We start from the raw sequence: 25,005 nt of genomic DNA on the forward strand, positions 1-25,005 counted from the left end.
GGGGGCAGAGCAATGCGCCAGAGAAGGGGGAAGGGAACTGAGGCCGGGCCTCTGGGGGGATCAGGGCTCAGTCTGTGATCAGGATTCCAGCTTCGATGTGACTCAGGATCAGTCTGGGACCAGGTCAGACTGGGCATACTGGTTCAGGCTCAGGCTGGGACCAGAATCCAGATGTGAGACGGGGGTCAGAGGTTAGCCTGGGGCCCAGTGGGTCACCACAGAAGGACTTGCGGGGCCACCAGAAGCCCCCGGAGGAGGACCCTCCCTGGATCCTGGAACAGCCCCCCACTCTCCCCTTCCTGAGGTCCTCCTTTCCAGACCTCCACCCCCCCTCCCGGTCCTGGGCTCCCCTTCCCACGCCTGTCCCATCGGCTGACCGCCCTCTCCCCCACTGTCCACGTGGCTGCGAGCAGTGCCCGGGGCCGCGGCCCCTTCCCACAGAGGCCCTCTGCCTGTGCGGACAGAGGCAGGTCCTCCCTCCGGGGCACTGGGAGGTGTGGACACGGAGACTCACCGCCCACCCGGGAATGGAGGCCTTTTCTGACCCTTTGCCTCTCAGTGGCTTCCAAGCAGGGGCACCGACACCTCACCCTAGTACCCCTCCCCCCCACACCCCCACGCCTCTCCCTGTCCCCCCCACCCCCCACACACACCAAGGACAAAAGGCCCGGGTAGAAGAGATTCCTCCCCAAAGGGCACCTTTTTTTTTGCCCAGGTTTTACCCCCATGGGGAATTCTCCTCCTCCCGGGGGGGGGGGGGCCCCCCCGCCACGGGAAACCCCCCCCCCCCCCCCCAAAAAGGGGCCCAGGGGGGCACCTTTTGTGGGGGGGGGGGGGGGGGGACGGGACGGACGGACGGGACACACACAGCCACCGGGACAGTGTCACACACAGAGGCGCACGGTTCTCCACAGGCAGTTCCAGAGTCACCCAGACACCCCCCGAAGAACACCCCGCTGTGAGCGCGCCTTACACAACACTCCGCCACGGGTGGAATTCTCAACAAAACTCACTTTTAATGATGGTGTTGACCTGAGGAATCTTCAGACGGAGGCCCGTGGCCCGAGGTGACCGCCGGCCAAGAGCTGGCCCAGGCCGTGGGCCCAGAGGCTCCCAGAGCGAGCTGGCCTGTGGGTGGGAGTGGGGGAGGCTTCCCCAAAGACTAGACATGAGCCCGGGGGAAAGAAACGCGGTACAAAATACATTCAGAGCCCCGGGGGGGGGGGCCCTGGGGTCGCCCACAGCCGACAGGGGAGGGGTTCGGGGCGAGAATCGCAGGTCTGAGCCTCTGGCCCCTTCGCTTTGCACGGCCGGCTTCCAAGGGGCGGAATGTATTAGTCATATTCCTCTTAAAAAAATATATCTCTTTACGCTCGCCCTCTCCATGGCCTCCTGGCTGTTTGGGAGTGAGCCTGTCCTTGCACCCCAAGGCTTCAGGGGGGCTGCTGGGGAGGGGGTGCTCCGGACAGAACAGTGAAGAGCTGTGACCTATGGCTTTTGCATCTACGTGATGGGGGCGGTGCAGGAGCGCAGGTGGGAAGCCGCTGGTCTCCAAGGTGGGGAAGCGGAGGGATCCTGGATCCATGCTTTCAAAGATCGAGGATCGGGGATGCTGGTCCCCAGGAATCCTTTGGTTTGATGACTCAGCTTCCGGGAGCGGCATCTGTGCGGAAGTGAAGAGCCATCGCATTTGCTTCATTCCTCAAAGGCCTCGAGAGGGAAGCCACCCCTTTGGGACTGTGATCACGGGAGGCCGATGGTGCGGGAAGGGAGCTGGGTCTCTTTGGGGTCTGGTCCCACCTGGTCTGGAGCACCCTTGCTCTCTCGCCTGGAGAGTGCAGGCCCCGTCGGCGGGGGTCAGAGGCAGTGTGAGCTCCATGTGCTGCACCCTCGGTGGAGCGAGACTGTGACAGGGCTCTGGTTCTTATTCAGAGTCTGCACGGGCCCTCGACCATCCTGCTGGGATAACTGTGCCCAGTGGGGGAGGAAAGGGCAGAATTTGACCTTGGCTCGGTCCTCAGGAGCAGTGTGACCTGGGGGTGGGCTCGTGATGCAGGGCCCCACCTGGTGGTGCCCGTGAACCTCCTGCGAGCACTGGGGCTCCCCCACCCACCGCGAGTGTCAGAAATGGGACGCTATAGAGAAACCTCCAGCAACCCTTCTCCCATGCAAGTGGCCTGATGAACCCCGGGGCCGCTGCTGCTGCTTGGTGGAGAGAAGAGCCCGCGAGAGCCCAGCCCCGGAGGGCGGAGCGCCGGGGGCACCTTTCCCAGCGTCCAGGTCCTCAGCACCGTGGGAGGCACCCGAGTCTCTGGGACACCCAGGAGCCCGCCCTCCCAAGGGGAGAACCAGAGTGGTGGGGGCAGGGCCATGGGAGACAGAAGCCTGTGTGGCTGGGGCTCCCCCACATCAGGGGCCTCCCGGGCTGTGAAGGGCTGTGAGCAGGTGGTTGTCCCCTGAGGCTCCTGCGTCACGCACTGAAGGCCAGCAGCAGCCGAGGGGGCTGTCCCCAGACCAAAAAGGGGCCAGACGGGTGGGCGGGGTCCCCGGGGGGTCTCGAGGCCCCTCCCCGGCGGGCCCATCATCTGGGGTAGTAGTCGTCGGGCACGCCCGTGAGGTTCCGCCCCTTCAGGGCCGCGTCCACCAGCTTGATGTAGGCCTGGATGGTCCTCTGCATGTCGGCCGTGTAGGGGTCGTACTCCAGCTTGCGCAGCCCCGAGCGCTTGAAGTTGCCGTCCTTCTGGCTCTCCACGCACAGCAGCCGGTCCTCGCGGACGGCCACGCCCAGCAGGCGGACCATCCGGCCCAGCTGCACGAACAGGTCCTGCTTCAGGTCCTCGAAGTGCACCACCAGCACCTTCTTGCCGAACTTGAGCCAGTCCAGCGTGTGCGTGGCCCACCACGGGGCGTAGTTCCTCACGAACTCGGGCCACTCTGTGGAGAGAGGAGGGCGGGCCGAGTCAGAGCGGAGGGGCTCCCGGGTCCGAGTGGTCGCTGTCACTCACAGCAGTGAGAACCCCTCAACTCCTGGTAGATCTCCACACTCCCCCTGCTAGGTTTGGAAAAGGACAGGATGGACTGTCACCAAAACTGGGAAGGTATTTTGGGGATTGTCTGACTTGAAAGTCAGGCTATAACCGAATGCGGGAAATTCCTTGGGGAGCCCTGGAGAGGACCCCAAAGAGACAGCCAGCCAGCCCCTGGGGTGGCTGAACCCAGAGAGAAGCTGAGTAACTACAGGGGAACCAAGGGGGATGCTGGGGAGGGGGGAAGGGAGGCCAGCCCAGGAGGAGGCTGGGACAGAGAGGGGGAGGCCAGCCTAGGAGGAGGCTGGGACAGAGGGAGGGAGGCCAGCCCAGGAGGAGGCTGGGACAGAGGAAGGGAGGCCAGCCCAGGAGGATGCTGGGACAGAGGAGGGGAGGCCAGCCCAGGAGGATGCTGGGACAGAGGGGGGGAGGCCAGCCCAGGAGGAGGCTGAGACAGGAAGGGAAGCCAGGCCCAGCTGGAGAACCATGGGGCAGGCTCTCTGAAACCCTGAAGCCAGACCCACTGCTTTCCACGAGGACAATGCCAGGTGCTCCCTCCAGAAGGAAATGTTTATTGAAGGAGCGTCAGTGAGTCTCCTCCGCCCTGCTGGGGAGCCCAGCTGGTTCTTAATAACTAAGTCTGCACCCCTTGCTGGGTGATGGATCCCCGTGATCTCAGTGCATCCTGACGACTACCCTGGAAAGAAAGGACTACTCTTCACTATCACCACTGGGTAAACTGAGGCCCAGAGAGATGAAGTGATTTGCCCAAGGCCACGCAGCCAGGGAGCACCATCCAGACCAGGCCTGGCTGATTCCAGGTTCTGATCTTGCTCTTTTGTTATTTCGAAGGCACCAGCAGCCTCGCCCCTACATTCTCCCACTGCCTCCCACCCAGCAGGGGCTCAATAAATAGTTCTTGAGAGGAACTGAAATTCCCAGCCGCCCACCCGAGTTGTGATAAAGGACTCCTCTTTGTCTGCAGAAGACACAAGGCTCTGTGGTGGGGCTCCCGCTCCCCAAGAGCTCCTGCTGGCACACCCTGACTGCTGGGGAAGTATTTATGCTGGTGAGAAGGATATTCTTTATCCCTAAAATAGATTATTTACAATGTATCTGGCTAATTGGGCCTACACTGTTATAATGGGTTGAGACCAGATGTATCTGGGTGATTAGAGAAAATTTAGCATGAACATAGTCTGTTTCACTATTTTTTTTTTTTTTTTAGAATTTCCCCACTCCCGAGTCACCTCCCAGCATCCCCGGTGATTCAGGACAACTGCCGCTCCCGTGGCAGAAGCCCCTGGGGTTGGAGACAGCACTCAGTCACCGGGGACATACAGATCCCGACTCCGGGCCTGGCCACTCTGACCATCGCAAGCGGTCGCTGGAAGAGGGCTGCAGGGTGGTCCTCAAGGAAAAGGGAGGGGCGTGGTGGCCGGGTCCCGCAGCAGGTTGGCCTCCTTGTTGGTTGCACACTTCCGTGGGACGGGAACGTGTGTGGCCTAAGCACCCACTGTGAGTCAGGGCTGTGTTGGGCAATGTGCAGGCATTACCTCATGCAGTGCCCACAAGGAGCCTGAAGAGTAGGAATTACTAGGACTAGCCCCATTTTACACACAGGGGAGAGAGCCGAGGCTCAAAGCACGAAGCCACACAGTGTATCCAAGGCAGGATTCGAACCCACATCCACCCTAGGCTGAGCCTGGCTCCTGCCCTCCTAGCAAACCCTTTGAGCTCCTGATCTTTTCAGCTCGGGCGCTCTTCTCTCCCGATGTTGTCTATGACGACTTTGCAGTCAGACGGCCTGCGTTCAAAACCCAGCTTCTCTCCACGTTAGCTGTGTGACCTTGGGAACATTAGTCGATGTCCTTGAGCCTCAGTTTACCCATCTGTGAAATGGTGACTGCACCCTAGATGCTGTGCAGATGAAATAGAGTGAGATTTACCAAGGCCCTGGCGCAGGGCCTGGGATACAGGAGAGAAATGTTGGCCCCCAGCATCTCTGAGGTGCCCCCCCCAGGCCCCATCATTTAGGTCAGAGCTTCCCCCCAAGACCACATGTGATATCCAGGCAGTCTGGGCAGCAGCTGTGTCCGCCCCCATGGCACAGATCCCTCACTTAAAGCTACTGCATTAGAAAGGAGAAGGATAAAAATAAAAAGCAAAAGCCTTGATTAGCTCAGGGTTTCCAGCAATGGATTGCTGCCTTCAAACTGGGCAACGGAGGCTCACTGAGCCACGGACCACTGGGCACGGGGGCTGGCTGCGCCGGAACTGTCGCGCACGTGGGCCTGGCCACTCGGCTCCCCCTTCCTGTGGGTGGGAGGAACGGGGCCTGATTAATAGCTTCACTGGACTCAGTTCCCCGCGGAATCATTAAGCACAGGCCCTGTTTCATTAAGCAGACTCAGGACAATTCACCTTGTGTAATCACAGCACATAAAACTTTGCTTTGGACCCACTCCAGGGACACCGTAAAATTAATGTTATGGAACCAACCCGGGGGGTGGGGGGGAAGGCATTATAGGAGCCTCAACCCAGCTCTAACCCGGAGGGGACACAGGCCGGGTGGGATGGACATGCTCAACAGCGGGGTGACCTCTGCTCTGAGGGAGGTGACCCTCACACTCAAGGCTGAGGGCATCCTAAAGCAGAGACTCTCAAACTTTCAAGTGCGCATGAAGCTTCTCATTAAAATGCTGATTTGGATCCAGTAAGACTGGGCGGGGAAGAGGGGTTGAGATTTGCTTTTCCAAAAACCCCAGTGAAGTCGATGCCACTGGCTGACAGGCCACTGTTGGAGCAGCAAGGATGTGAAGCAGCGGCTGGAAAACCGGAGGGCGTGTCGGAAACACCCGGAGGGGTCGCTAACACACAGGTGGTGGCCGGGCCTCCCGGAGTTGACTCAGCAGGTCAGGGGCAGAACCTGCTGCTCTAACAGGCTCCCAAGTGATCCTGACACGGCTGGTGCCGGCCCTAAAGTGAGGGTCTCAAACCCAAGTGCCAGATGCAAACCCAGATGAGAGAGAGGGTGGGTGTGGGCTGTGGGGCTTGGTTCTTTGGGGAAGGCTCTGGGCTAGAGCTCTGGAGGACCTGGGTCAGGCTTGGGAAGGGAAGGTTCCCCGCCCCCAATTCCAGACTCATATGGGGACCCCAGAACCCCAACATGAGATGTGTGTGCTGAAACCCCCCACTCTCTCATCCCCCGAAGCTTCCAGGCTCAGCCGGTCCTGACCATCCCTTCTCGCTTTTTAAAGCTCCCAGCTGTCCTGAATGAGGAAAAAGAGGCAAGGCGGCCCCTTTAAAATGGTCTGAACCCGAGACACTGGGCTATGCCAGGAGAGGAGAAGCTCTGGGCACCAGGTCAGCAATGCCCCGGGCAAGAAAGAGCCTGGTAGCTGAAGCCTGGGTCAGCACCCAGCTCAGTCTACACCAGGGGCCTCGGCCACATGACTTCCTCCCTGCGATGGTGTCTCACGTGTGAAATGAAGGTTATGGTGATTACGGCTGCCTTTCTTACCTCCTGGGCCATCAGATGGTTTAAATGAGATAATGAAGGTTAAGTGCCTGCTCCCCCATGAGCTTCTCAAGTGAGTCCCCCCTTTTCACTTGGGCGGCAGGACCTTGGCAGGCCCCCGCCTCTCTCTGGGCCTCAGTTTCCCCGTTAATAATCAGAGGATGAGGCAGGGTTCTCAGTCCCGCCTGAACACTGGACGCAGCTGGAAGCTTTACAAATGCTGATGCCCGGGTTGCAATGCAGTCACGGCCCCGGGCGCAGCCTGAGCACGGATTTTCCCACACTCCTCTGGGGATTCTGATGTGCAGCCGGTCTGAGGACCACTGGGTCCAGTGACCTCTCAAGTCCCCTCCAGCTCGGCAAGCAGAGAGTCTGTTCCCGGGACAGGCTCCTGCCATTTGCATCTGCAGACTTTCCCGCCTGGCCCTGGCCGGTGAGTGCTCCCTTTCAATTGTTCTACAAATAAATAATTCAGAGGCCTCTTTGCTCCTGGGAACAATAGAACAAATGCCACCACCTGTCCAAGTTTTCATCCCCTCGCTGAGAGGGGAAGCCAGGCGGAGAGAGGGACAGATGGGTGAACAGGAACCAGGGCACGGTTGGTCAGGCCGGAGGGTTTTAATCAACAACATCAACATTGAGGGTGTGATTGGTGGATGCCGAGTCGGCTACATCCTGCCAGGCTCCAGTCCTCTCCGGAGGGACCAGCGCTTCGGAGCAGCTGGGAGCCAGGGGAGGGCTGGGAGGAGCCGGAAGCATCCCCCCTGACTTCCGGCTGGAACAGCCTCGTTCCTGGATGAATTCTGGGGGGCGTGGGGGGAGGGAGAGCTTGCATTTACAGGGGCTCTAAACTGGGTGAGTCCTAACCACAGACAGTTCATTGAATCCACCACCGAGGATTAGCACAGTGGTTAAGAGCAAGGGCCCTGGAGGAAGATGCCTTGGGATCCAAACCCCAGCTCCTGGGACTTCCTGAAAAGGCTCCTTGGCCTCCCTGAACGTAGCTTGTCCCCTTTGTAAAATGGGTTAATTGTGGGAGAATTGATGTGATTCTCTTTACCACCATGGAGCTACGGGTGCTAACTGATAGGGGCGTCTGAGACCCAGTAGGGTTAAGGGTACTCAAGACGGCAGACGGGTCAGACCTCAACGTTCTCACCATGACCCTGGGCTGCCACCCACCCCACACTGAGACATCCGTCCACGCGGCAGCCACCTACTCACAACGTCAGAGTTGACTCTCAAACCCAGGTCATCTTAATGAAGTTCGGTGGTTGGGGGCCAACACTGCCACTTTCCATTTGTGACCTGGGGGCCAGACACTTAACCTCTCTGAGCCTCCCAACCCAGAGCTGTTGGGCTTGTTCATCAAAGTGACCCCTCAGGACCTCATGGGCGACCCCAGGGCCACTTAGCCGTTGACCTTGGTCTGGATTTGGGTCTCCTGACTCTTGAACCTCCTCCTCCTCCCATCAATCAGATCACATCAACCTGAGGGTCTCCATTTCCATAATGCATCATGGGTCACATCTACTGAGTGGCTTGCAGGGTTAAACTTCTAGAGCCGCCCTCATGTTACAGATGGGATGATCTGAATTCAGGGAGGTGGGGAAGCTTATCCAGGAAGTGATGGAGCTGGGATTAGAACCCAGGGGCGTCTTGCTCCACAACTATGTCCTTAACTACAACCATGTCCTTAACCACTGGAGTATCCCAGCCTAATTCCCAGAGGGTGATGCTAGCAGACCAGTGGGATGTGGGAAGAGCACTAGAAAGCTGAGGGTCTGGAGTCTCACGCATGCCCTCAAGGGAGGCACTCCTGGACTCCTCGCAGGAGACAGCACTGGCCCAGTGCGCTGCCCGCTGCACCTCAGGACCCCTCTCCTTTGCACCCCTCCACTCCCTAGTCATACCTTTGCCCTTCCAGTGCGCATGCGCAGCGAAGCCGATGTGGCCGCCATACTTGCGGTTGAACTCCGCCATGAGGGCCTTGTAGGGGTTGCGGATGAGCAGGATGGCGGCATCGAAGGCCTCGATCTCCTTCTGGCCGCTCTCGTGTGTCTTGATGCAGATGGTCCTCCCGCTGCGCCAGTGGTCCCGCTCACCTTTAAACCCTTGCCATGGGGAGCGGGGGTGGGGGGAGGAGGACACGTGGCAGGTGAGGGGGCGGAGACAAGAAGAAACCCACCCGCCCCCTGCTGGGCCCCTTCGGCAGTCTCACACATTCACTTGTGAAGGCCTTCATTCTCTTATGTGTTTATTGAGCACCTACTATGTGCGAGGCACTGGGATGGGAACTAGGAATAAAATGATTTGCAAGGTCTCTGGCTGACTTAGGTATCCTTCTCCTTTATGTTCCTCTACCCAGGGCACTCCTTCATCATGGCCCTCATTATTACTCATATATTCATGTCACTATTAATACTAACAATTGTTGGCATTTATTGAATGTCTACCATGGGCCCAGTGCTGTGTGTGACAAGTGATTTATATACTTTGGGGGGTGTGCACACAAGGTCTGTACCTGGCAAGTAGGCCATTCCCCCTTCTACACCCTCAACAGGCATCACTACTAGATCAAGGCACTTTGTTCCTGAAGGAGAACAGAAGCTCAGAATCCTTCTCAACACATCGTCCTAAAGCAGGGATTCACTGGAACTGACACATGAGATGAAACCACTCTGGATCCATGAACCAAATGATCCTCAAGGACCCTTCTATAATTTGTGAGATTCTCGGATTCCCTGACAAATAGCAGTAGGTAATCAATGTCCCCAAAGTGAACATCGTTATTAGATCTCTGTGCACAGCTCAGAGTTGCTGGTCAGTAAATGTCTGTGTTGAGGTACCTGCACACATTAGGTGTTCAAGGAATGTCTGCCGTGATCTAAGCAAAGGGAAGGTACCAAGCACATAGTAGGTCTCAATAAACATGCTCGGTTGAGCTGAGCAGCACACAGTAGGTGCTCAGGAAGGGTAGTCCCATGGCCTCCCAGTGTGCCCTTTGGAGCCCAGGCAGCCTCCTCACCTTTGTTGTAGAGAGAACCATCGAAGTAGTAGCTGCCGGTGTAGAAGCCGGTGGCCAGTTCGATGAGGTGGCGAGCCCACGTGTTGCCGGCACCTGGGAAGCTGGCCAGAGCGATGAGCTGCTTGGACTTGGCTGGGAGGAACCTTCTGTCCATGCAGCGGTTGTCTGCAAAGAGCAGGGCATGAGCAGGGGTCAAGGGCAGGGGCAGGGGCAGACGAAGCCTGGGTGTGAGTCCCACCCCTGCCACTTCCTAGCCGTTCGACCCAGTGCACATGATGGAACCTCTTCTGGGCCTCAGTTTCCCCATCTGTAAGATCACGCAGTGGGTCTGTGTTGGAGACCCAGGCCTCTCCCTCCCAGCCCGGATGCGTTCCCACTCAATGCCACAGTCTCCATTTCAAGAAAAAAGCTACCAAGGAGGTTTGCAGTATGGGGGATAGAGTTGAGGGTCCTTGGAACCCAACCCCCTTGCCTGGGCCTCCCTCTGTGGCCCATCCAGGATCTCTAAGCCTGGTCAAGGTCACCAGCCCTGCCCCTGCCCTCCACCCTCCAGCCTCCACCTCTACCCTCTGGCCTGCACAGTATAGGTTGTGTGAAGTGGACTGTCCCGGGCACCTCTGGGAGGGAGGCCCTGGGAGAACACGCAGGGTAGCTAGGGGAGGCCTGGCTTACCCTGCACCTGCGTCTGGTACACGATGAAGTAACTGGGGGTCCCGCAGCTCTCAAACTCCTCCGCGCTGCACTTCTGGGCACACAGCTGTTCGTCTTCTCTCTCGTGCAGGGGGAATCGCGTGGTGGGGAAGCCACAGTGGCAGGCGGTGCCTCCTGGGGAGGGGGAGGGAGAGGATGAGGAAGAACTCTGCTAAACCCCTGGACACGGAGCGGCCGAGTCTTCCTGTCTCCATCCCTCTCCCCAACTGAGGATCCCGAAACTTCTTGAGTGAACCCCACTGTCACAACGTGGCCCCATCTGTGCACCTCCTGCACTCTGGTATTCTGCCAGCTTAACTGAGGTATAACTGACAAGCAAAAACAGTATGTCTTTAAGGTGATGTATACGTGGTGAATTAATCATCACAATCAAGCTAATTAACATACCCGCCACTTTAATGGTGACCATTTTCTGTTGTTTCCCTGCTATTTATTTATTTATTTATTTGTCTCCTTTCAGTCCACTCACTTTTTGGGACTTAAATTTCCAAGGAAGCTTTGCACCACTCCCACGGCTTCCATGGTTTCCATACTATAAATGCAAATACGATGGACACACAACAGTGTAATTAAGTTCTCACTAAGACCTTCTGCCTGCCAAGGCTGAGCCCTGTGTCGGCTCCATTTCTCCTGCAAAAGGGAGATTAATTGAGGGTAGAGCATGTTCAAGACACTTCAACACTGAGATGAGCTTTCTCCTGGAGGAACTGGAAAGAAAACTGAGAAGTAAATGCCTTTCTCACGGCGTGTAACCCGCCACGGTCCATGTCCCTGGCCTGACGGTGAGACAAAACCCATGCCTCGGGGAAAGCTGCCTGGATCCACGCTTTCAGGCCAGAGAGGATCCTGGGACCTGCGTGGACCACAGTCTTCCCTGGGAGAGCGGCTCCTAATGGCTTTGTTTGTTCTATGGGACAGCGAAGTGGGAGCAGGACAACCTGATTCGGAGGGCAGGGGACTGACTGTCCTTTGTCCAATCTGCTTCTACTCAAGCCCGACAGCCGAATTTCCCCCGGAAGCTGGCCCAGGAATAACCTGGTAACGAGCCAAGGTCGCTCCCACGAGGCTGGGTCCAGCCAGTTTTACCAGAGTAGGTTTGGTGTCTCTCTTAGCAGTGATGGGAACTCACTCCGTCCCAAGGTGGGACGATCCCTGCCTTTACCTGGCAATCTTCCGAAGGCCACGCCCAGTTCATTCCTGAGTATTCCTCACTATTGCGAGAGAACCTGACCCTGTGTAACTCCTACCTCGGGGACAGATGACACGGGCACACCCTCTCCCACGTCACGGATCACAGGATCCCTCTCCAGCCCAGCATCCTGTTCCTCCAGCCGTTCCACACCGCCCCTCCCTGGGCCCCCCCGTCTCACCTTCTCTGTGCAGAGGTCCACGCACTTGTCCACGGACATGTTTGGCATGGCGGCCGTCACGGGCAGGGCCAGGGAGAGGTTGTGGGGCCTGCGGAAGCAGCCTCGGAAGACCGCGCTTCCATCTGCAGAGCCAGAGGGAAAAAGGGTCGTCAGATCTAGGCTGAGAGAACCACCTTCTGACAGAAGCACTTTTTAACGAGAGCCCAGAGAAGGCAAGAGTCTTGCCCGAGATCACACAGTGAAGCAAAATGGAGACTAATGAGCTAGATAGCTCAATGCTCTCCTCCACCCTAGCATCTGTCAGCAATCCAGGTCACGGGGATGTTCCTGCTGGGCCACATCACCCCCCATTCTTTGTCAGCACACCTATGTCTCTATTCCTCATTTTCAACCATGGCAACTCCCCGTTCAGGGAGCTGAAAGATGCCAGGGAGGGTTGACGGGAGGGAGGGCAGCAAAGGGCCCAGGTTTGTCCTGCCTCTCCTCACAGCACCAGGGTAGCCCTCTCCTCCCATCACCTGGAGGTTTAGGGGGAAAACCCACCCCGTGCTGAGCACCTGCAGGCTGCAAGGGACTGATGTGGGAGGGACTCCCTTTAAAATAGCCCCATTTGGAAATATCCCAGCTAGTTGACTGTAAGGAGACTTCCTTCCAAGGAGTGGGTGAGCCTCACATAATCAGTTGAAGGCCTTAAGAGCCAAACAGGTTTCTCAGAGAAGGACTTCTGCCTGGAGACGGCAACATTAGCTCCCGCCGGCACTGCCAGCCTGCTGGTCTGCCCTGCGGCTTTTGGACTTGCCCGCTTCCTTAAATAAATATAAACGCCTCTACCTTCTATCCCTCTATCCGTCTGTGTGTCTTTCCACCTACCTAACCTCCTCCTGGTTCTGTTTCCCTGGAGAGCTCTTGAGTGATAAGAAGTAGGACTATAGGCAATTTTTATTCCCAACTTTTTTGTAAAACTTTTCTACAGTGAATCTGTAGATTTTAATATAATAAAGACAAACTAAAAAAAAAGTGGCCCCAGTCAAATTTATTGAAAGGTTCATGAGGCCCATTTAAAACTGGGCTCGGCTGTTTTCAGAACTCTGAGCTGCACATCCCTTTCTAGAAGCACAGCTTTCACGTAAAACAAGGGGTGCGGTTGGTGCAGTGTGAGTGTCATTGATGTCACACACACTGTAGCGGAATGAATCCTCAGTGCAACCTGTGAGGTAGGTGACACTCTGATCCTGCTTTGCAGACAGAGACCCTGAGATGTGACACGACTCCATCACTTTTCCAAGTCCCACAGCGAGCGGGGAACAGAGCTGGGCTTTGACCCCAATCTTGTCTGACATCACATCCTAGTTCCCACCTCTCTGCTGTTCTGCGGGAGGCCTGGCGCTTCTCACGTAGTGGAGCCCCAGGGATCCCGTGCCGGCCCCGTGCATTTCCCAGAAACCCTCTCAGGCCCCACCGCAGGGGCCCGAGGATCACAAGGGCCCATGCCCCACATTCCGACAGAGCCAGCTCCTCACTGCCAGGCTAGCTGAGACGGGGCGTGACCTCCGCGGCTTGGGGGTTTTTATGAGCGAGAGGCGAGCAGAGCAACTGTTCAGCAACTCTCTCTTCTGGGGGCAGACGAAGAACAGCCCGGAACCAGCTGCAAGTGCCTCTGAAGTCCCATTATCTCTTTGTTCTGGGGCTTCACAAAAAAATGAAGTAAATGTCATCAGCAGGCGTGGAAGAGTTCTCCTTGGTTTGAAAGAGGCTACCTCCCCCCGTCCCCCCCCCCCCCGATAATTAGGCCAAGCTCCACTGCATTAAAGATGCAGGCGAGGAAGAAAGGCAGCGAGCTGGGAGCTGTTAGCAGCTCCCTATAATCAGAGAGAGATGGAATTACACAAAGAGCCTAACTGTCTGAGAAGAATTCAAACCAGCCGTTTCCGGGCACCACCGCAGGCTCCCGTGGGCTTGTGCAAATTCAAATAACCTGAACTGGGTGTGGCTCAGCATAGATTGAGGAGTTTTCATTTTAAGAAGATGGGAGGGGGTGTTTACAAATACTCCATAACAGGCACTGTGCTGGATGCTTTCCCCATTTGATCTCACTGAGGGGGTCCCAGCAATCTTTAAAGGTTGGAATTGCCCCCATTTTACAGATGAGGCGGTTGAGGCTCAAAGAGAATACGTGGCTTGGCCAAGGTCAACAGAGCAAATAAGTGAGAGAGCTGGCATCGAAACCATGTCCGCCTGACTTCAAAACCCACTCCCACAGCCTTCTGGGATTGTGTGGAGGGGGGAACAGCTAAGCAATTCTCCCCCCTCATGAGGCAGAAGGAGAAAAAACGTCTAGTTACCATCTCCTTGGTTCTGCACTGCATAATTCATGAAGGCCTGCATGAATGATAAAATTCAGGACTCCCAGACATACATCAAGGGCAAGGAGAAGCCTGCAGGCCGGGCAAAGAAGGAGCTAGAGTTGGTCTATCCATCAAAATGGGACTTTTCCGGCGATCATCTGAGGCTCCCCTCAGCAGAAGTGGTCAGAATGGAGTATCAGTGGGCATAAATCATCAGCATGAACAAAATTCCCCTTCTAACTTTGGAAGACAAAAAAAAAAAATCACCAGAACTCACAATGGCACACAAAATCCACTATGTGAATTGTGAACCATGATGTCAAGGATCTGTTTTGTTCAGTGATCATGCAAGCTTTGTAATACTTTCCCACAGAAAAGGCAAAATGAGAGGGAAGAGGGCTGAGCCCTGGGAGAGGCTGGCCTGCAGTCATGGAGACTTCAGGCAGAGCTAAAGGATGGTCAGCACCATGGACAGCCGCCACGGGACTGACATGTAGATATTCTGTGTTGTTCCCATGGACCTAGCAACACAAATCTTGCAAGAATCTTCCAGGCAAATGACATTTCTTGCAACACCCGGTAAAGCCCTGATGTTCTCAAATCATGGCAGGTGTCTGCCCCTGGAGCAGAGCTGCCCTCGCCGACACATTTCGCCGACTGCTGTGAAAAGTGTAATACAACCAAGAAGGAAGTCCGTTTCTCGGTTCTTTTGTAACAACGGGGAAGGGTCCGTGAGAGTCGGTGTCAAGGCAGAACAGCAGGGTGCCTGCAGACACTTGCTCTGCCAACCTTTTCATTCGCCTGCTACCGTGGGAGCCGCCCAGCGCCTCCCTACGGAAGGTGGATGTCCCCCACCCGTCCCAGCGGTGCCTGGAAGGTAACAAGCCCCCTTTGAGTCTGCACAGTCTTCAAGAGTTCTGTGCCACTGCTCGGGGAAACACAGTCACGACACAGTGCTGATACCAACGGGTGATGCTACAAACGGGATCTGGTGTCCGTCCTCCCTGCCTCCTGGAGGCAGCAGGTCGTTTCTGTGACGGATGGAATACGAGCGAGTGTCATGTGCTGGTGACCTGGAGCTTCCCGTTCTCCAGGCTTCGCTCACTCTATTCCCTTTGCCTGGATTTCTCTCCCACCTCTTGGCAATGTGTCTTGAGTCTGGATATCTCCCTCTTCTCCATCACGAGAAACCCCATGTGTCTTTCGAGGCCCTAATCAAACAGCCCTCCTCTGGGAGCCTTCCCGAAGGAGGCTCCATTGAGCCACTTCTGCTCTCTGGGCCTCAGTTTCCAAAACTGTAAAATGGGACATCAGAAAGGAAGGCGCTTCCCACACGGTACTCAACACCTGAACTCTGCTGAGCCTGGACTATTGCTCGTGGCTAGAACACAAGGCTCTCTCTTTCACCTGGAGATCTCCTTTGAGGAAGATTCAGCTCCAATGTTGCTCCCTTGGCACATACCCCTCCCCAGTGGTCTTGGGCTTGTCCCTCTACTAGACACTGTAGGGGCTGCTCGCAAGCAACCATCCCGCCCTCCTACTGTTACAAGGGCAAAACACACCCTTGTTTAGTGGTCTTCATGTGTTGAGACTTATATTTCAGCTTATTAAAAAGTCCCAGATGATCAGTGAGCATGTTATTATAATAGGTGATCTCAGAAGTGTGTGTGTGTGTGTGTGTGTGTGTGTGAGAGAGAGAGAGAGAGAGAGAGAGAGAGAGAGAGAGAGAGAATGTCCAATTTGAACATTAACCAAGAGGACATCTGGCCGATATCTGGCTAATGACACTCACAGCCCCATCCTTGTTACCTGGCTCATCCCATCCACTGGGTTGTTTTAGTGGCAGCATCTTTCCCTCTAAATACCATGACACGAAGGCCATCTCTTCAGATGGTCAAAGCCACCATCAAAACAACATAAATATTGGCACAAGGGTTCAGTGATGGGGATGATAAATCTACCATCAAATTAAAACCTCATTACATGAATGGCCAAACCAGGAACTGGCTGTGTGCACATTCTCCAGCCTGGATTTTTTATACGCCACCTGCGCCCTCTGCCAGCCAGGCCTGCAGACCCACAGGGAGGCGGGTGGGGCATCCATTTGCAGAAATTGGCCCCTTTGCAAACTGGCAGCAGGCTCACTCGACCCCTACTACAGAGCAAAGCTTGAACCGGGCTTCAAAAACATGGCGTTTGTAAAACAGAATACATTATCGAGCAGACCACGGATGAATTTTTATAAACAATGGCATTCGCGTGGAAGAGGCCTCTCTGTGCGTGCAGACAGGCGTGCAGTTCTGTGTGGGCAAGCCTGCATTCCAGGCGGGCCTTATCGGCTCCACTGGGGCCTAAGGCCTTATTGCTTATTAAAGTGCGGTCCCTGGACCAGCAGCCTAGCATCACTTGGGAGCTCCTTAAAAACGCAGTATCCCACCCGGACCTGCTGAATCAGAATGTGCATTTTAACAAGATCCCCATAGGCTTCAACTGCATGGTCAAGTTTGGGCAGCGCTGGCCCCAGGGTAAACAGGACCATCCTCAGCCCTCCATCTTTTGTCAAGGCCATTAGCTCTTTTTACAGGTCTGAAGGTCACCTTTCATTAGACTGCATGGCCCTGGGCAGGTTTACTTAGATTCATTAAACCTCGCTTTCCTCACGGTAAAATTCTCAATGGTAACATCCCTGCCTGGAAAGGTTGTAGGGACGGTAAATGAGATGGGTCCTGCCTTGGGCTTAGTACGGTGCCCGGAACACAGCAGATTTTGACATTCAGATATTAATTGCTATTAAATATCCACAGAGGGGAGCGGGACGGTGTCCACAGCAGAGGCCCGGCTCCCATCCTCTCCATTCGACCCCCTCCCTCCCTCCCTCAGGTTGGAAACTGAGAACTTTTCCAACCAGACTGAAGCATTGACAAGCGAGGAATGAACTCTCTCCATGGGAGCATTAAAGACACAGGCTCTGGAGTTGGTTTAAATTCTCTGTTTATGTGACACTGAGCCTCAGTTTCCTCATCTGTGAAATGGGAGTAGGTGACACATAGTGCCTATTTGAAGCATGAGTGTGAGAATTAGCTGTACTACTCCATACAAGGGACTTAGAAGAGGGTGCCTTGTTTGCCACCGTCATTGTTACTGTCATTGTCATCATCGTTAGAGACAATCTGCTTTCAGAAACTCAGGAAGGACAGGCTCAGCTCAGGCTCTAGCTCGGATGAAGGAGGAAGCTGGGGGCAAGTGGTCCAGCAGGCAACTCAGGGTGGGAGAGAAGAGGGGGGTTGGAAACATGCCAAGCAGCTGGAGCAAAGGGCTCTGCACGGGGTGGGTGGGAGGTGAGTCTGGGCAGGACTATGGCAGCCTTTTAGGGCAGCCAATACCATGGGAGTGATGGGAGCCATGGAAGGTGCGGGGTAGACGTGCAGGTAGGCAGGCGAGGGCCAGGGCCCGCTGGCCAAGGAAGGAGCCGCAGAGAGGGGCAGCGGCCAACTCACGTACACCTGCGAGCCGACTCCTGGGCCAGCTGCAGCCGGTAGACGGAGAGGCGGTTGGCGCCGCCGCACAGGCTGCCTCGCTCGCCCTTGCACTCCATGTCGCACTCGGCCTCGCTCACGTTTGTCGCCTGGATCTTGTGGCCGCAGTAGCACTCGGCGCCGAACTCCAGCCCGGCGTACAGGTAACCCCTGGGGAAGGCTGCGGTCAGGCCAGGGCAGCTGCCGCCATGGAGACCCCGGGGACAGGGAGACTCACCCAGCGAGGAGACCTGGGGATGGGGGGGCTCTGGGGGCCAGGACCCCTAGGGACCACCCACCTGCCTTCATCCCCGCCTGGTGTCTTATACCCCCATTCACCTATCCACATACACATACCATGGCCATACTGACTGCCACCTGTATACACCTTCAGCACAAGGCATGCTTCACACACACACACACACACACACACACGCACGCACGCACACACACACTTATGCATCCACAGCCTTACAAAACCCTTTCTTTGTGGCCACATGCTCACCCTCCATCACATGCTCCCATGGAAAAGAACACCACAGGCAGGAACCTGAGAAGGAAGGGGTCCGAAATGAATGGAGCCTGGGACGTCGGGGCCCTACCGTTCTGCACAGTTGTCCTGGCAACGGAAGACGGTCATCTTTTTGTAGTCGAAAAAGGACACGCCTCGCAGGGCCCGACTCTGGGTGTCGTCCAGGTAGCAGCCGATGTACTTGGCTTTGGGGAGAGGAGAAAAGTCAGATGGGGCTGGGGTCAAGGCTGAAAGGGTGACAGGAGTGAGCAGGTGCCTCGGCTGTGTGGCCTCATGGACTTTTTGGTACCAATTCCTTCCTCTGAGCAGAAAGGCAGGAGAGACTGACAGTCATGGGCATTGGTAGAACCTGGTCCCTAAGGGCAGTGGAGTCCCAGGGGTAAGGCTGGGGGCCCCGGAGGCCAGCAGAGCTGAGGAGGGAACTCCTCTGTGGCCAGGGTTAAGGTCAACCCTGAGAGGCCCAGAGAGGTTAAGTCACTTGCCCAAGGAACCACAGCTTGCGCATCTGAACCCAGGATTAGACCCATACACTCTGGCCCATCTTGCTACTTCTTAACTCTGGGGAGCTTTGCGATGACCCACGTGAAGGGGGAAGTGCTGGCATGCTCACACTCTTCTTTTTTTAAAAAAAATGTTTTTATTGATTTTAGAGAAACAGAGAGATAGAAACGTCAGTGTAAGTGCAACATCAATGAACTGCCTCCTGCATGCCCCCCACTGGGGACTGAGCCCACAACCCGGGCATGTGCCCTGAGGAGGAATTGAACTGGTGACCTCTTGGTGCAGGGGATGACGCCCAACCAACTGAGCCACACTGGCCGGGGCACTCACACTCTTCTTAGATGACTGATCAGAGGCCCAGAAAGGTGGAATGGCCTGCCTGAACGCTGCGGCTAACTGGGATCGAACAAAGGTTCCATGGGATCCCAAACCAGTGCTCTTTCCTCCACTCCACTTGGAAGGAAGTAGCTGGAAATTGGATGAAGGATCCAGCCAGCCCTGGAATTACACGGCCCCCATAGGGATGACCGAGGCCAATACCACATGCCGCTTGCTCACTCTCCCTAGCTGGCTGCTGTCTGTCTAAACTGCGGGCTTCTCGCCCCCTCACTCCTGCTGCAGAGCAGGGTCTAGCAGAGGGAGCCGGCTCCCTGCATGGTGCCCCTCAACACCGCTCTGCTAAGTGCAGGATTTGTCAGCCCCGCAGGAGATGCGCCTCGACCTCCATCACCTTGAATTTCTTGCGAGAGACAGAGGTGATCTGGTCGACTAAGAACAGTTCATCTTTTAAGAGAAGCATCGCCTCCCTGGAGCAGGCGTATCACACGGTGACAGCTCTAGGGGAGCCCACGTCTCGTCACTGTGCTTGTTCAACAACGTATGTCCCTCCTGCCACAGATGGGATCATGCCCTGTGACCACGGGGAGACGCTCATCTTGGCAGGGCCAATCAGTATTGTCTCTCCCACCAGCCAGTGATGGATTGCTCTGGGGAAGGGCACATGACCCATTTGTTCGATTCTTATAAATTAAAGCTGGGCGGGGGGCGGGGGGGAGGATCGGTTTCCCTTGGGATATGATGTTGGCATTCTCTAAGGCCAGAGCTACCAACAGCCACAATCCCTGGTACCAAAGTCACTCTGTGTTGAAGAACCAAGCTCAGGCAGATACAGCAGAGAAGAGAGTAAGAAATCATTCATTTAAAAATCCAGCCCCTTCCATGGCTGGGGATAAGTCCCAGTACATTTTCCTCTTTAGCTTAAGCTGATTCAAGATTTCAAGATGGGTTTTTGCCCCTTGACTGATACGCTGATTCTCAAGCTAAGTGGCTTGGGTCTGTGCGGCTCTGAGGGTCTAGACCAGCCGTGGGCAAACTACGGCCCGCGGGCCGGATCCGGCCCGTTTGAAATGAATAAAACTAAAAAAAAAAAAGACCGTACCCTTTTATGTAATGATGTTTACTTTGAATTTATATTAGTTCACACAAACACTCCATCCATGCTTTTGTTCCGGCCCTCCGGTCCAGTTTAAGAACCCATTGCGGCCCTTGAGTCAACAAGTTTGCCCACCCCTGGTCTAGACCAAATCCGTGCCAGGCCTGTCTACTCCTTTTGTTCCATGCACCACACCAAGTCCCAGCCTGACAGAAGGGCATCTCCATCCTCACCAGGGAGCCCTTCATGGAGGGAGAATGAGGAAGGGTGGTTCCTTGGGAGAAGAGCTGGGATTCAACTGTAGGTCATGTGCCCCCAAACCTGGGCTTTTAAATGCTGCTGCACCCCCTCCCTCTCCCTCCCCTAGGCCAGGCATCAGGATGAGATGCCCCATATAGACTTGTTGCATGGCTGGCTGGTGTGGCTCAGTGGTTGAGCACTGACCTATGAACCAGGAGGTCACGGTTTGATTCCCAGTCAGGGCACATGCCCAGGTTGTGGGCTCAATCCCCAGTGTGGGGCGTGCAGCAGGCAGCCGATCAATGATTCTCTCTCATCACTGATGTTTCTATCTCTCCCTTCCTCTCTGAAATCAATAAAACTATATTTATAAAAAAGAGACTTGTTGCACGGACAGATGATGCTCTGTTCCCTCGTCTGTCAATAGGAGGGATAAAAAGACACACGGCCCATGGGCATATTACACACTGCGACCTGCCGAGTAGCTGAGCTCTCCTGGCCAACATATGGATATGGGGGCGGTTTCCTCCCCGTCCTGGGCCAGGGCTGGGGACGTCTTCCCCACTGTCGCTTCAGTGCAGGCTGTGACAAACACGTGGCCCCTGTCCCTGAGTTCCCCCTCCCGCCGAGCTCACCAGTGTGGGTGCCTCCAACCCACTTCAGCCATTTCCCCAGAGCCCCGCCTTCAAATCCTGCCCAGGCGGCAGAATCCCTCAGACAAGAAGGGGAGGCCAGGGGTCTAAGACAGTCCACGTCACAGGCCACTTGAGGGTGGATGAATGGCCGAGGCCACACCATCTATCAGCTCGCCTCCACCGCGGTGCACATATCGCTGAGATGGCAAAGTCGCCCCAGCTGGGCTATTTGTCTCAAACCCAGAGACCAGCGAGGGCTGAGCTTGGGAAAATGCCCTCCCCGTGGTGTTTTCTCCTTTCCTTTCCCTTTTGTCTTTTGCTTCAGTTAATCTTCTCCAAGAAATGTTGCTCTCTTCAATAAAGGTGATTTGTTAAAAGGGTAGCTAACCATGACTAATTTGTATCCCTTTTATCACTGTCTGTGGGTAGATTCACAAACAGGAGACCATGCATACGAAAAGAACATTTTTGAGGTCAACCAGCTCTGGGTTCAGATCCTGACATAGCAGTGGCCTTGTGCTATTTATTACTCAAGCTCCTAGACACTGTTCTCCTGCCTGAAAAGTGGGAATAAAAACAGAGGTGTTGTGTCCCCCCTAAAATCCATATGTTGAAGTCCTCACCGCCCCGCAGTATCTCAGCCCCCTCCATGCCGAGGTGCTCGCCCCTCTTACCTCGCTCCTCCTCCTTCTCCCGGACAGCCCTCCCCTTGAGGGCTCGGCTCCAGGCTCCACCTCCGTAGTCGCCCAGCTTGGCTCTCTCATTCCCATCTTTGCCCTTGAACCAGGGTCCGTGTCCGTATCTGTGGGCGAGGCTCAAGGTTTCCCCCGCGTCCCTGAAGCCTCTGCCCAGATGCCAGTCTCCAAGGAAGGGCAGCTCGGCGCCCTCCGCCGGGGCCCTGGCGGCAGGGCTGGCCTGGTTCTGGGACACGGCCGGCTGGCCCACAAAGCCAGCGTGAAGGAAGACGAGGCTCCCGGCCGTCAGGTAGAGCACCAGGAAGGTAAAGAAACGCACAGGTTTTCGGCGGAAGTACCGCTGGAACTTGAACCAGAGCTTGGCCATAGCGGGATCATTCCGGACTGGCTGGCAGGGGCTTGGCTGGAGGGGCCACAGGGCAGGGATGGAGGGGGCTTCCTTTCCCCAGCTCCCCTTAGGGTTGGAACCCCTGGGAGCCTTCAGTCTTCTTCCTTCTGCGAAGGCAACTGCCAGGATCAGAGCTGGAGGGCGTCTAGCACGTGGCTGAGGCCAAGAGAAAGGAATATGGAACTGGCCAGCCCACCCAAGGTCAAGGTGAGTGTCTTTAGGCCACAAGAGGAGTTTTGAGGCTCAGGATACCCAGGAGTTGGTCCCATTTTCCTACATCTTGTTCTTGGCCTCAGAGAGCCCCAAAGAGCTTTGAGAGGAGCAAGTGGAGGAGGATTCTCAGCTCAGCAGCAGCCACAGTGCCCTCCTCGTCTTTCTCAGCTGCTCAGGCCGGTTGGGGCTGGATTATTTCACTGAGGCTGTTTCCGGCTTCTTTCCCAGCTGGGGACCACGCTCTGTGTGTCCACTCGTGGAAACAGAAGCTGGCGGGCTGCCAGCCGGTCAAGCATCAGGGCCCAGGGCTGCCACCTGCAACGCAGCACAGACACAGGCATGAGAAGCTTCCACACAGAGGCTGGAGCTCGAAGGCTCTTGAACATTTTCAATCATCGATCGGTTGCCTCTGGATCGGTTGCCTCCTGTGTGCACCCCGACCAGGGAACAGCAACCTTTCAGTGCATGGGATGACGCTCAACCAACTGAGCCCCACCAGCCAGAGCCATTTTTTTAAAAAAAATAAAAGTTTAGTGAGCAGCTACTATATGTAGCAGACACTGTCCTGGGTGCTGGAGATAAAGCTGTGAATGAGAATGGCTCACATTCTAGTGGGAGAGATCAAGCCCATGGTCCCTCTCCTTTATCCAAGGAAGAAAAGGGAAAAAAAGGTTTATTTAGCAACATATTCATTCACTACGATTTAGCCTGCTTTGTGCCAAGCCCTCTGTGTATTATCTCATTTAGTCTTCCCCATGGTCCTATTCGAGGTCACTATTTCCCCATTTTACATCTGAGGAAACTGAGGCCACAGACATGGTGAGTGGTGGCATTGGGATTTGAACCCAGGATCATCCAAATGGAAAACCACAGCTCTTAACCACTGCCTTTTTGACCGTGTCCTTTCCCCACGTGGTCTGGACGTCACTTGGGAATTTGGAGACGGTCCCTGAAGCAGCAGCCCATCTGCACTGCCTCCCAGTGACCAGCAGGGGCTCACCCTTTGGACAGGGTCCCTCAGAGTGTGGTCTGAGAAGCATTGGATTCAGAGTCACCTAGAAGCCTGGTTAAAGATACCTGACTTCTCCAACCAGGAGAAGGGAAAATCTAAGGTGTAACGAGGTGCCCTCAGGTGATGGTGATGAGCACAAAGGTTTGAGAACCACTGCTTTAAGAGTAAACCTTCAGGATCATCACCAGGAGAAAAATAGAAGGTAAATTAGAAAAGAGAAAGGAAAACTCAGTTTGGCTGGTGTTGTTTCACATTAACACCAGCAGGGGGCCTCATCACAATCTTGGTCAAAGCATGGATTCAACTATCAGCCACTGGGCCATCTGAATGGTAACAGCCCCTCCTAATCCAGACAGTAGCACGGGAATTTAATTAACTGTGGTTCAAGGTAGAGACGGCCAATCCCCCATATACCTTTCCATTCACCCAGGAACTAAGTACTGAGCACCTACTATGCACCAGTTACTGTTCTGATCAGTGAACAAAACAGCCCCCAATCCATGCTCTGGTGGGGTCAAACTATCTGTTCACCCATAGATCCATCCATTGCTCCATCATCCTTTAATCCATCCATCAGTCCACATACCCATCCATCCATCAAGTCACAATCTATCCACCCATCCATCATCCATTCCTTAATCCAACCATCAATCTACCTACACCTCCATCCACCCACCATTAATCCATCCATCCACCCAGCTGAACTGTAACAGCACATTCATCTATCTAACTCTCCACCTATCCACTCAGCTACCCATTCTTCCATTCATTTAAAAACACGTGTTTCTTGCCTATCTGTGTGTGCTTGGGATGCAGAAATAAATAATGCAGTCTCTGCTTTCAGATAACTCAGAACCTCCCCTGGGAAACAGCAATTTAAATAATCACTACACTAAATCACTGTACAGATAGACAGTGATAAATCCTGTAGTAGATGTAAGTATAAGATATAGAACAGCAATTAATAGGAATAACTCATGTTTGTTGAGCACTTACTGCGTGCCAGACATTGCTCTAAACACATAATACTCTGATTTCATCCTCATAACAATTCTATGAGGGAGATCTGTATGGATTTTACAGAGGAGAGAGATGAGGCTCAGAGAGGTTAGGTAACTTGTCCAGGGCCACACAGTTAGTAAGCGGCAGCTGGGGTGTGAGCCCAGGGCCAGTGGATTTCACAGGCTGTATTCCTAACCTTGTGTCTAGTCTGGACTTGTATCCCTTTGAGAACCTGATGAAAATTACAGACATACGCACAGAAAAGAATGCTTGTACATAGGCACTCAGGTTTGGCTTTACAATGTTAGGGGGTTTGAGGACCAGGGGGTGAGGAGTCCTTGGAATGTGAGAGCCCAGAAAAGTAAGGGTTAGAAAAATAAGGGTCTTTGAGCTGGCACATCTCTCAAGAAGTACACCCCAGGGAGGAGGAACTGCACAGATGAAGGGGGGTTCCTGTGGGGGAAGGAACTTTGGGCATGGTGGGAACACAGGTAAGCAGTGGGCAGGGGCCGGACCGTGGGGAGCCTGGGACGCCAAGCTCAGGAGCCTGGGCTGGGCTCTGGATCACGGGAGTTTTGTGATCACGCTGTCACTTGGAAGCTTCCTGGCAGTGGATGGTGCCTCCTGGTGTTCCATGTGCAAGAACATGCCAGATGTTTTTGCAGCTGGACCAGGATGAGAAAAGGCCAGCAGCCCTCATGGGATGGACAGGGGTCACCAACCCTCCAGAGGCAATCAGGCAAGAGCATGGACTCTGGAGGCAGGCCGACCCGGGTTCAAATCCTGCCTCTCCCACGGGGGCAGACACTCTTTGCACCCACTGAGGTGCCTCATCTGTGA

The 25,005-nt window shown here is 55.1% G+C and overlaps 1 protein-coding gene across 1 annotated transcript; it reads right to left on the reverse strand.

Moving 5' to 3' along the window:
• Positions 1-991: 991 nt before the first annotated feature.
• On the reverse strand, positions 992-22,464 carry WSCD2 (WSC domain containing 2). Its single transcript, XM_023762058.1, has 8 exons — positions 21,530-22,464; positions 18,118-18,232; positions 17,502-17,686; positions 11,656-11,777; positions 10,247-10,436; positions 9,575-9,739; positions 8,460-8,660; positions 992-2,934 (listed from the first exon to the last, which is right to left on the reverse strand). The coding sequence occupies exons 1-8, from the start codon at positions 21,915-21,917 to the stop codon at positions 2,582-2,584; spliced, it is 1,719 nt and encodes a 572-aa protein (XP_023617826.1). The 5' UTR covers positions 21,918-22,464; the 3' UTR covers positions 992-2,581.
• Positions 22,465-25,005: the final 2,541 nt, after the last annotated feature.

The sequence above is a fragment of the Myotis lucifugus genome, unplaced genomic scaffold (genome assembly GCF_000147115.1).
Source record: "Myotis lucifugus unplaced genomic scaffold, Myoluc2.0 scaffold_229, whole genome shotgun sequence".
In the NCBI taxonomy this organism is placed as follows: Eukaryota; Metazoa; Chordata; class Mammalia; order Chiroptera; family Vespertilionidae; genus Myotis; species Myotis lucifugus.